This window comes from Telopea speciosissima, chromosome 11 (genome assembly GCF_018873765.1).
Source record: "Telopea speciosissima isolate NSW1024214 ecotype Mountain lineage chromosome 11, Tspe_v1, whole genome shotgun sequence".
Taxonomy (NCBI): domain Eukaryota; kingdom Viridiplantae; phylum Streptophyta; class Magnoliopsida; order Proteales; family Proteaceae; genus Telopea; species Telopea speciosissima.
Genome location: NC_057926.1, coordinates 32,711,512 through 32,724,214, shown reverse-complemented (window position 1 = coordinate 32,724,214; position 12,703 = coordinate 32,711,512). Strand labels below are relative to the sequence as shown.

Below are 12,703 nucleotides of genomic sequence, written 5' to 3'. Positions count from 1 at the left end.
ATTTGGATCTCCCTCATCTCCTCTCCGAATTGGGTTTTTCTTCGGGTCTATTCAGCTTGAAGTCGGCTAGGGATTTTCTCATGATTCGGGGTTCGGTTGTTAACTAGTGAAAATTTTGGTTTGGTTTACATCCCTTATTCTGTGTCATAGTTTCATAATTTGGGGGGCCCTTAACTATTGCCTCCCAACATAGTCTTTTGTACCCTCCAATTAATTTTAGCTTCTAAGTAATTGATGATAGCATAGCAAAGAGTAGGAATATAAGTACTTAATCAAATATTTCCGTAAGTATGAAAATCTATAACTGAATTACGGGAAAGTATCAAACAATTATTTAGGTAGCTACTTCAGATATCAACAGCCCAAGTTTTTGCTGTGAACATGAAGGGGCATGGAAGTCTGTAAATAGTCAGATCCAGTGTCCATAATGTGGTGGCTGTGTGGACTATCCACTGTTATGGTAGTAATAGATATTAATTTATAATCTATGAAAATAATTGTGCATACCTAGATGCTGTTGCTATTCCTCGAGCTATAGGGTCATTCAAACGAAGTTTGTCAAGCACCGTTTGTACAAAATTTGCACCGACAAGACCAGATAGTACAACTGCAGCAGCTGTGAGAGATGGATTGGCACCTGCAATTAACAAGATAACCACATTAATCAAAGATAAAATTGAAGTTTAGAAAAGAGAAACATGCAATTCACACTGTGTGGTGGTTCGCTGCACTTCCATACATAGTGCATGTTTGGTTCATGACAAGAAATATGCATGACATGAAGTCCAACTCCTCCACCACCACCCTCTAAAATATATATATATATATATATATATATATATGATGGTAAATATTAACTAACTTGGTATTCCCTGTCAAAATTGGGCTTTCTGGAACAGATAGCTCTCAGGAAACAAGATTACCTACCTAAAATTATAGAATATCAAGAAGTTGGTGTACCTTCGAAAAAGGAGACAATGCTGAGGGCTAATGCAACTGTTATACATCTTGGCAAAATTGATACCGTCAAAGCAGGTTCCAGGCCAACAAGACGGCCAATGAGTGCAGTTGAATACAATGAGAATACTGTGGAGATGATCACAGATGAGAAAATCTCTGTTGCATGCCTCTTGACAAGCTGAAATTTGTACAATACAAAAAAAATATCATTTTCAACAAGTAATAAGAAAAAGAACTGGAAAATCATGGTGTGCAATTGTGCATCAAGTAGCTGTCATGATTGATGACCATGAGCTATTTGTCTACCAAGCGAGCACAGGTCCATAAGATGCAAATACTGGAGATTCTTTGGCAATTAAATGATTTCTACATGGTGTTAACCTCATTCAAAATTTATTTCCATTCATTGAGCATCAATATTTCCTAGAGCTTTGAAAAGAATGCATTAGAGAGGAAATTACCAATCATGTAGCTGAAACTATTTTTGGAAAAAGGTGTCACATAAGAAGATGCTGTAGGCATAAGGTCTTTAGACCTAGAACACACCTCAAATGTGTTCAGAGTAACAGTAATGATAGCTACAATACCTATTGTAATATCAGGTGTAATATGGGTATAAGGGTAAATCTGTCCATGGGGGCATTAATGTACTTGTACTTGTATGTCACTTATTATAAATAGAATAGGACTGTCCCACTAGCAGGCTCCTCTGAATCAAACATGGTATTAGAGATGAGATCCACCTCGAGATCCCAGCCCCAGCCTCCGCTGACACTCTCTCCCTCCTTTCCTCTCTCAGTCTCACCTTTCAGCCTCTCACCTTCTCTTCTCCGACTACTCCCAACACCTTTCTTCTCTCGGTTTCATCTTCAGTTCTCAGAAGGTCTATCCTAAACCACCGAGGGTCTTCCTCTCTCCCGTTAGGCTCTCAGATCTCCCTTGACTAATGATCTAAGAGACCCATATATGAAAATCACCTTTTCTTCAGGGTTTTGAGGTAGATCGACTTTTTTCAGGGTTTTGAGGCATGGATCAACTTTTTAGGCAACTTGCACTGTTGATGAAACTCCCTTCAAGTCACAAGATAAGTTTCGGGTTTATGATTTTCTAGCTGGACTGAATGTTGAATACAATTGGATTCGTGCCCAGGTACTTAGCCGGGACCCTCTCCCTACTTTGGAGCATTCTTACTTAATGATTCAGTTAGAGGGAAGCCGCCGCAATACTATGCTACAACACACTACTCAGGACCGATCAACCTTACTCTTTGGGTCCACTCCAACTAAGGGTGGTCCCCCTCAATCCAGTGATTGCTCTACTGATCGTGCCTCCTCTGATAGGGAACCAGTCAAGTGTGACTACTGTGGTAAGGAACGTCATACCAAGGACATCTGCTGGAAACTGGATGGTCGTCCTACTTCCTCTTTCTCACAAGGTTGTGGCTGTGGTCGATCCTTGCAGGCTGCACATCACACAGAGGCTTCTAAACCGATTCCTGATAGTACCAGTACCTATCTTTCCCAGGATGAGCATGTTATGCGTAGTCGTTTGATGACTCGCTTGGAGCCTTCCACTGTTCCTGCTTCCACCTCTACATCTACTCTGGTTTCCTTTGACTCCCACTTTGCCTACTCAGTTTATTTCTTTTGGTGGTCATTGCGCATCGGTTGTCTCTCGTCTTTGGATTATTGATTTTGGTGCCATTGATCATATGACTGGCTCTTCTAATTGTTTTTTTTTTTTTTTCTGATATTTCCCTTGGTCTGGTAAAGACAAGGTTAGAGTGGCTGATGGTTCTCTTTCCACTGTTTCTGGAAAGAGTTCTATCACTTGTTGTCCCTCTTTATCTTTGGCATCTGTTCTTCATGTTCCAGATTTTTCTACTAACCTTCTTTCTATCAGTTGTCTCATCACCGACCTGAATTGTAAAGTAACTTTTTCCCCTTCTCACTGTGTTTTTTAGGATTTGGCGACAGGGAAAACGATTGGTTGTGGTACAGTGCATGGTGGTCTTTATTTGCTTGACGATGACATATCTTCAATGGATCAAGCTCATCAGACCGGTTCTCCTTTAGTCTCTTCTGAGTTACTTCTTTGGCATAGGCATTTAGGCCATCCCCTTGTTGGCACTTTGGTTAAAACTTTTCCTAGATTATTTCAGCATTGTAATCCCCAGGATTTCTTTTGTGATGCTTGTGTTTTAGCCAAGCAAACTCTTGCAACTTATTCCAGTTTGAATAATAGAAGTTCTTCTCCTTTTTTGTTAATTCACTTTGATGTATGAGCCCTGCCCATTCTTCTATTACCGATTATAGTTGGTTTTGACTTTTATTGACTGTCATACATGAGCAAATTGGATTTATTTGATGCATAAAAAAAGTAAGTGTTTCGTTGTTTTCAGCTTTTTTAAATCATGGTCCATATCCAGTTTAACTCTAGCATCCAAATTATCCTTTGTGACAATGGTAGGGAATATCTTGAGGGTTCCTTTCAGTCTTATCTTGCTACTCAGGGGACCATCCATCAGACCAGTTGCGTTGATACTCCGGCTCAAAATGGTGTGGCTGAATGCAAAAATAAGCATTTGATGGAGGTTGCCCGTGTTCTTATGTTTGAAATGAATGTTTCTGCTCAGTATTAGAGTGAAACTATTCTCACTGCTGCTTATCTCATCAACCGTATGCCAATTCGTGTCCTTGACTTCAGGGCTCCGGTTGAGATTCTCCAGGGTTCTTCCACCTTTCTTATCCCTTTTAAAGTCTTCGGATGTGTTTGTTTTGTCCGGAATCACCATCTTCATGGCAAGCTAGATCATCGGGGGGGGGGGGACAAGTGTGTTTTCATTGGCTACTCTGCTACTCAGATGGGCTACAAGGGCTATCACCCCCCTTCTCGTCGGGTCTTTGTTTCTATGGATGTTGTATTCCATGAGTCAGCTGCCTATTACTCTCCGGCACCTCTTCATGGGGGGGAATCTTCTTTGTTTGGTGAAGATGTTCCTCCGTCCGTGCCTATTCTTGGCTCTGACTTCTCTTCTCAAGTTCCTTCAGTCCAGGAGGGAGTCTTCTCATGTTCACGTTCAGCTGCCCATGAAAGTTATGACCGTCGTCATCGTGACCAGCAAATAAACACCACCCAATGGCCCCTATAACACCTTCACCACTACCTAGCCAGTTGTTATCTCCTTATCCAGGTCATAAGTCTTGGTCAAGTAATACTTACTCTAATTCCCCTATTATTTCTGACCCATCTCTTGACTTACCCATTGCCATTCGAAAGGGAACGAGATCTTGTACTCAACACCCTATTGCTAAGGTGGTTTCGTACGACTCTCTTTCTCCTTCATATCATACCTTTATGCCTTCCTTGTCGTTTATTTCCTTTCCTCAGAATTGGCAGGAAGCTACCACAGAACTGCAGTGGAAAGCAGCCATGAATGAAGGAATGCAAGCCCTAAAAACGAATGGTACTTAGGATTTGGTCTCTCTTCTGATAGAGATAGACCTCCTTAGGGTCTGATCATGTGTGATCACGTGTTCTGTTATAAGGCTAGAGTCAGTTTTGCCATGTGGCATTGTATGCTGCCCTATATATATGTGTAATTGTCATTTGATTAATTAATGCAAATCATTCTTATCATGGTATCAAGAGCTTCTTTTTGGCTCATCTGAGCTGTTGTTTCCTGTTTGGACCTTGTTCTCTGTTCTTTTGCTTTCTTGGTTTCTTGTTAAGGTTTCGTCAACATCTTTCTTTCTGCGATGGTTTCTTCTAGCTCCGATCTCTCAGACATGGCCTCCTTCGCCTCTCTGGTTGCTCCGAATCTCTCTTCTCAGCTCTCTTTGAAGCTGACCACCACGAACTATTTGCTCTGGCGAGCACAATTTGTTCCTCTTTTGCGAGGTTATGACCTTCTTGGGTACATCGATGGCTCCTTTCCCCGGCCTTCTTCGTCCGATGCACCTGTTCCTGCAACTGTTTGGGATCAGCAAGATCAGTTGATCCTCAGCTGGATCATTTCTTCGCTTTCTGAGAGCGTCATTTCTCATGTTGTCAATGCCTCTACTACCTTTGAGGCCTGGAGTACCTTAACCTCTGTATTTGCTCCTTCTTCGTGAACCAGAATTCTTAATCTCAAAGATCGTCTATCAAGAATCCAGAAGGGTACGGATTCGATCACAGATTATCTTTCTTCTGTTCGCACGATTGCTGATACGCTTGCGGCCATCGATCAGCCAGTTTCTAATGAGGATCTTGTACTAGCAACCCTTCGGGGTTTGGGATCTGAGTTCCGTGACTTTGCTACTGCAATCCGTCTTTGTTCGGATTCCCTCACATTTGTTGAGCTTACTGGTCTCTTACTGAGTCATGAGAGTTATCTTCGCTCGATCTCTCCAGAGCGCAATCCCTTGGTGACTACGGCTAATGTTGCCTCTTCGGGTGCCACCTCTGGTTCTGGCACAACTGGTGGTTATCGTGGCAATGGCTCTGGCGGTTATCATGGTTCCGGTAATGGTTCTGGCTATCGTAATTCTAGATCTGGTGGTTATCGTGGTTCTGGTTCTGGTGGTTACCGTAATAACAATGGATCTGGTTCTGGTGGTTACCGCAATGGTCGTGACTCCTCTGGTCGTGACGGCTTCCGTAATGGTAATGGGAATTCTCGCACTGCTCATTACCAAAATCAGAATGTTTCCCCGGTGTCTACTTCCAGTGGTTATTCGACTCAATGCAATGGGAATTCGGATTGGTCTTCACCATCCATTATGAATATGCCTCGCTCGACCTGCCAGATCTGCAATTTAGTTGGTCACACTGCCTCTTGCTGCCCTCAGCGCTTCAACCACACTTTCCTTAGTATTTGTTCTTCCTCTACCTCTTCTGTGTGGCTTTTGGACTCAGGTACTAACCACCACTTGACTGCAGATATTAGTAATCTGGCCGTAAGTACTCCTTACTCTGGAACTGACCAAATCGTGGTAGGAAATGGTCAGGGGTTACCTATCTCCCACTCAGGTTCCTCTCTGTTTCACACTTCTTCTGCTTCCTTTAAGGCTTCTAATATTTTCTCTGTCCCTGGTATTCACTGCAATCTTCTTTCCATACACCATTTTACTTTGGATAATCCTGTGCACTTTGTATTTTCTGACTCTTCTTTTATGATCAAGGATTCTCGGACGGAGGAGACCCTGTACAAGGGCCAGAGTAGCAATGGCCTTTACACCATTTCTCTGTCAACCTCTGCTCCATCTCCGGTTGCTATGGCTAGTGTGTGCACCTCGCCTGATTGGCATAGTCGCCTCGGTCACCCATCTCATAAGGTAGTTCGAGCCATATTACATGATTGTGACTTTTCTGGGTCTATGTCTTTAGATTCACCTTGTAATGCCTGTAATATTTCTAAGAGCCATTGGCTCCCATTTCAATTGTCTACTTCTATTAGCACTTCACCACTTGAATTACTTCATTGTGACTTGTGGGGTCCTGCCCCGGTGCCTTCTCTTGATGGTTTCCGCTATTATTTGTTGATTGTGGATGACTTTAGTCGCTATAGCTGGTTATACACTCTGTCTCATAAATCTGATGTGTTACAAATTTTCACTTCCTTCAAAGCTCATGTCGAAACTTTCTTTGGGCTTCGCATTAAGGCCCTTCAAACAGATGGTGGGGGAGAGTTTCTCAAGCTCAAACCCTTTCTTTCTGTCCATGGTATATCTCCCATAGGTTATCATGTGCCCACACCCAGGCTCAAAATGGCCTTGCTGAGCGCAAGCATCGGCACATAACCGAGACTGGTCTGGCTCTTCTCCTACATGCTCATCTTCCACCTGAGTTTTGGTCTTATGCCTTCTTGACAGCTGTCTATCTGATAAATAGGATGCCTTCCCCAACCACTGCAAATCTAAGCCCACTTCGTCGTCTCTTTGCTACCACTCCTGACTATTGTTTCTTACACACCTTTGGCTGTCTCTGTTATCCTTGGCTCCAGCCATATGCCCGGCATAAGCTGGACCCACGATCACAGCCCTGCATCTTTTTGAGTTATTCATTAAACCACAAGGGCTACAAGTGCTATGACTTTGCACAGCGCAAGCTCTACATTTCACGCCATGTCGTGTTTGTTGAGTCTACCTTTCCCTATCCTTCCACATCATCATCTAGTTCGCCGGTTGCATTCCCTGTTGACCACTGGTACCACCATTCACCAAAGGTTGTGCTCCCTTGCTGCTCCCTTGCAGCCTCGGTTGTACCCTCTTTATCTGGTCCTGCTGATGGGCCTCCTAGTACATCCGTTAAGCCTAATAGTATATCCACTGAGCCTACTGATACGTCTATTGGGCCTACTGGTATAGCCACTGGGCCTACTGATACATCTGTTGGGCCTTCTGGTGAGTCTATTGCGCCTTCCACAGGCCCATCTGAAGAGCCAGCACCAATTCAGTCCTCTCACCAAGTCCGTCGCACGCACTCAATGACCACACGGTCACAAAGGGGATCCTTGCGTCCCCCGGTTCGTTTAAATTTGGTGGCTCAGGTTCAGGCCATGCCTGAGGTGGAACCAACTTGCTACTCTCAGGCCGTGCGTTATGCCCCTTGGCGTGAGGCTATGCAGGCCGAATTCAATGCCCTATTACAAAACAAGACTTGGACACTAGTTCCCTCCACAGTTGCGTCGAATGTTGTGGGCTGTAAGTGGGTCTACCGGATTAAGCGCAAGTCCGATGGCTCGATCGAACGTTATAAGGCTCGTTTGGTGGCCAAGGGGTAGCATCAGCGCCCCGGCCTTGATTTCAATGATACGTTTAGTCCCGTTGTCAAGCCAGCAACCATACGAGTGATATTATCCCTTGCGGTTACCAATGGTTGGGCCTTGCGGCAATTGGATGTCCAAAATGGATTTTTGCATGGGACATTGGATGAGACTGTCTATATGACACAGCCTCAGGGCTTTGAGGATCCTACCAGGCCTACTCACGTTTGTCTATTGCAAAAATCCTTATACGGCCTTCGTCAGGCTCCAAGTGCGTGGTACACCCGGCTGAGTACATTTCTGTTGGGCCAGGGTTTTGTAGCCTCCAAGACAGATACCTCTTTGTTCATTTTTTGGAATGGCAAGGTCGTCTTGTATTTTCTGGTTTACGTGGATGACTTACTTCTCACCAGGAACTCTATACCGGCTATCTCCGCCCTTATCAAGGCTTTATCAACAACTTTTGCCATTAAAGACTTGGGGGATTTGCACTTCTTTCTTGGCATTGATGTGCGCTGCTCCCCGGATGGGCTGTTTTTGTCACAACGCAAGTATGCCTCTGATCTACTGGCAAGTTTGGGTATGAGTGATGCCAACCCTGTCTCAACTCCCGTCGGTTTGACTGTAACACTCACGGCCTCTTCCGGTCCGCCCCTAGTTGATGGTACTGATTATCGTAAATATGTTGGAGCTTTGCAGTATCTTATTGTCACATGCCCGGACTTGAGCTACGCTGTGAGCCGGCTTTCTCAATTCATGCACCAGCCCATAGAGCAGCATTGGGCTGCCTTGAAATGGGTTCTACGCTATGTGAAGTACACCATCGATGATGGTCTATTCTTTCTCTGTGGCACTACTCGTTCTTTGACAGCATACTCCAACGCAGACTGGGCGGGTTGTCCTGACGACCGCCGTTCGACAACCGGCTATGGGATCTTTCTTGGCAATCACTTAGTTTCTTGGGCCTCCCGCAAGCAGCGTACGGTGTCGCGCTCCTCAACGGAGGCTGAATATCGGGCTGTGGCATCTGCAGCTACAGAACTTGTTTGGGTTCGCTCACTATTGCAGGAATTATGTGTCTTTCTGTCTCAAGCTCCGCTGGTTTGGTGCGACAACATCGGGGAAATGTATCTCACAACCAACCCCGTTTTTCATTCCCGCACGAAGCATCTCGAGGTCGACTTCCACTTTGTCCGTGAGATGGTTGCGGCTCAACAACTTGCGGTCCGTTATGTCTCTACGGCCGATCAATTGGCTAATTTGTTGACCAAGGGTCTCTCTCGGCAGCGGTTTCACTATCTACGGGACAAGCTCTCCGTGGGTCCACCCCCGGTTCGCTTGAGGGGGCATGATAGAGATAGACCTCCTTAGGGTCTGATCACATGTGATCACGTGTTCTGTTATAAGGCTAGAGTCAGTTATGCCATGTGGCATTGTTTGCTGCCCTATATATATGTGTAATTGTCATTTGATTAATTAATGAAAATCATTCTTATCATCTTCCTCCTCAAAAAAGGACCATGAGTTGCAAGTAGGTTTTCACTATAAAGCAAAAAATGGATGGGACAGTGGACTGATACAAGGCTAGGCTGGTTGCAAAAGGATTTGCCCAAACTTATGATTTGGATTACCAGGAGAAATTTGCACCAGTTGCAAAAATGATTACCATCCGTGTGATTCTTTCTTGTGCTATGAATCTAGGATAGGATTTGCAACAACTGGATGTCAAGAACACATTTCTTCATGGTGAACTGGAAGAAGAGGAGTACATGGAAATCCCCCTTGGTTTCTCATGCCAGAAAACTAAGGGAAAGGTTTGCAAGCTCAAGAGAGCTTTGTATGGGCTGAGGCAGTTTCCCCATGCTTGGTTTGGGAGATTCCACAAAGCTATGGTGTCTGTAGGTTACATGCAAAGCAATGATGATCACACCCTATTCATTAAGAAAACTGGCTCCAAGATTGCTATCCTCATTCTGTATGTTGATGACATTGTTGTCACCAAGAGCGACACAGAGGAAATTTCTCGCTTAAAGACTTACCTTGGTCAAGAGTTTGAGATCAAGGACCTAAATAAGTTGCGCTATTACCTTGGCATTGAGATTTCCCTCTCTACCAAGGGTATCTTTCTATCTCAACGGAAATGTACCCTTGACCTCCTATCTGAGACAAGGATGTTTAGTTGTAGATCTTCAGATACTCCTCTTGAAGCGAATGTTCATCATCTCACAAGTAAAGACTGATGACCCAATGGATAAGGGACTGTTATACCAGCGTCCAGAATACACCCTAATTTTCGGGCTAAATTGAATTTTCATTAGTAGGTGTGGCAACGCTGCCAACGGTCGACACTTGAGACCTTGGACCGTGGCAGTCAAGGGGAAAGCTTGATCAAAGAATGGAATTTCGCCTTGTTGGTCAATAGCACCACCCCACGGTGAACTCTTAACCCTAGATGTTATGTATACATACCCCCCTTAAAGCCCTTGAAGTGCGAGCCAAAGCCTAAAGCCAAACATGGAGTAAAAAGCCATTTCTCTAGGGTCGGTTGAAAGGGCGGATGCAAGACTGTTGTTGCATCCGGCCTTGCATCTGACGGTACTGTTGAGCCTCTGATGGGTAAATTTTCGTGTGGGGCCCACTTGCCCCGTGTCTTGAACATCGCCTTGGTGTTCCTAGGCATGGTGGACCCCATCCCCATTCTTCCATATCATGTAGGGTCAAGTTGGTGGGCCCACATTGCTCAACATAGACTTTAATAAGATTTGAGTCTTAAAGATGGCCAACCAAACAGGCCCAAAAGCCCATTTCATGTTATAAAAAGGGACTTGAGTTATAAAACTCATTTCATTTTCTCATCCAAGCAAAATCATGGAGAAGGGAAAGAAGAAGAAGAAGAGAAGGGGGGAGGGAAGAATGGGAGCCTTGCTGTCCACATCCTTGTGTGCTACCCTCTTCCTCCCCTCTTAAAGTCCAAGCCAAAGGAAGAAGGGGAAGAAGAAAAGGAAAAAAAGGAAGAGGAGAAGAAGGAGAAGGAGAAGGAAGGAGGTCAAGGGGGCACACCTAGCCCTGGTTCTAGCTTCCCCATTGGTGGTGAGTGATCTTTCCAACTCTCCCTCTCCATTTCTCTAATTGTTAGCTTAGGGTTTTGGATTTTGGGGTTGGGAATGGCCTTGGGTTCCACTTGGGACTCAATGCCCTTGTGTGGGACTTGATTTTGGTCTCTTGGGGTGCCATTATACAGCCTTGCTCCTCTTTTTGAAGTGCCATTTAACTAATCCACGAAAACCTAGGTTTTTCACCCAAAAACCTAAGTTTGGGGTGGGTAATCGGGTATGGACTATAGATGCCTTGACTCATTGTGCCATTAGGGTTTATAGGACCCTAACGAACCTTAGAAACTATCCCTACAAGGCCTTGGAGCCATTAAGGGCCTTGGGGAACGATTTGGTTGAGTTTTGGGGAAGAAAATCGTGTTCTGGGTGAGGTCGGATGCAAGGCCAGATGCAACATTTTGCGTGAAACCGCACTTGCATCCGGTCCTGCCTGGAATTGCCAAGCTCTGGACCTTAGCTCATTGTTTTGACCATAACTTTGTCTATACATATCGTATCAATGCGATTCAAGTAGCGTTGTAAACTAGACTTAGAGGGCTACATTTCATATGAAGAAACCCTTGACCAAATTGGAGTGTATGGCCCTCTCAAGTAGGCCCAAGTCTAGCTGATGTGTTTTGACAGCAATGTTAAAACCAAGTTTACTCCGGTGACCTCACTTACTTCGAGGATGCTTATGTAGGTCCTTGAAGGTTTGTAATGGGAGGTTACCTTGAACTTCTAATGACTTCTAAACTTGTTAATTTGGTTAATAATGCCCTAGGATATTCCTCTCTTGGCTAGGTTAGTACATGAAAACTCCCCTTCCCCTTTAGTTTGGGGGTTGAGAACTTATGATTTTGGAATTGACTTTGGGTTCCACTTGGAACCCAAGGTGTGGTCTTAGTTTAGTATTGGACCTCATTAGTGAGGCTTTGCCTCTAAATACAACCCTAAGACCCTTCCTTACAACCTTGATGCTGAATTTGGGATTTCATTACCCAAAACCCTAGAATTTGACCTTTCGGGATTCAATCCCTTGAGTCCCCTAAAACCAATGGATTGAATATGGTAATCAGACCCTAGTAGACCCTATGACACCCTTCCCTAGTCCTTGGAACGTGAAGATCCAAGTGGAACGAATTGGGGAGGAGAAACCCTTTAAAATTTAAGGCTTGCCTTAATTGGATTCAAGGGTGGATGTAAGGTGCTGATTGAAACCGCCCTTGAATCCGATGTCATCAGGGAAGGCTGGCTTGATCGGAGGCAAGGGCGGATCCAAGGTCCAGCTTGAAACCGTACTTGCATCCGGTCCTGCTCTTATGGCCTGTAACCTTATGTAATCTAAGGGGCTTCCCTTGGGACCTTCTCTACTACCTCTAACACTCTTTCACACCTCCCTAGGCAACGATGCACTTACGGGGAGCACGTACTAAAAGGCAATCGGATGACGAACCAAATCAATGGAACACGAACTATATTGTGAGTGGGTTTCGGTTGATTCTTGGGAATGTATATATATACTATTATATGAATATGCATCATTAATCAAGCATGTTGCATTCTTGCATTTATAAATTACGAATTGTTGAATTGTTGATGATTAGTGATGTAGATTTAAGTTTTATTGCTCATGCCGGGTTACGGTGTCGGAAAGTGCCGGCACCAGGACCCTATGAGATGAATTGCTATTGTATGTCATATTAGCTTGTATGCGCCGTGTCATGCTACTACCCGGGTACTAGATGAAATGGGACATTGATGCATCCGGAATACCTCTCGACACGATAGGATCATATAGTATAATTGCGATTAGGTTTCTGTTCCCTATGCTACGACCTTTACCAACAGGGGTTTAGGTGTTGGGTAATCAGGGCTCCTTGTGTGCCTAAGGAGTGATACG

At 44.5% G+C, this 12,703-nt stretch overlaps 1 protein-coding gene across 1 annotated transcript in view; it reads right to left on the bottom strand.

Annotated features, from left to right (window-relative positions):
* LOC122646318 (plastidal glycolate/glycerate translocator 1, chloroplastic-like) overlaps window positions 1-12,703 on the bottom strand; it is a 179,532-nt gene that overhangs the window by 1,513 nt on the left and 165,316 nt on the right. Inside the window, exons 6-7 of the mRNA XM_043839850.1 lie at window positions 961-1,138; window positions 508-637 (exon numbers count right to left, since the gene is read on the bottom strand). Coding sequence (XP_043695785.1) covers window positions 508-637; window positions 961-1,138 — 308 coding nt within the window. The remainder of the gene's footprint in view (window positions 1-507; window positions 638-960; window positions 1,139-12,703) is intronic.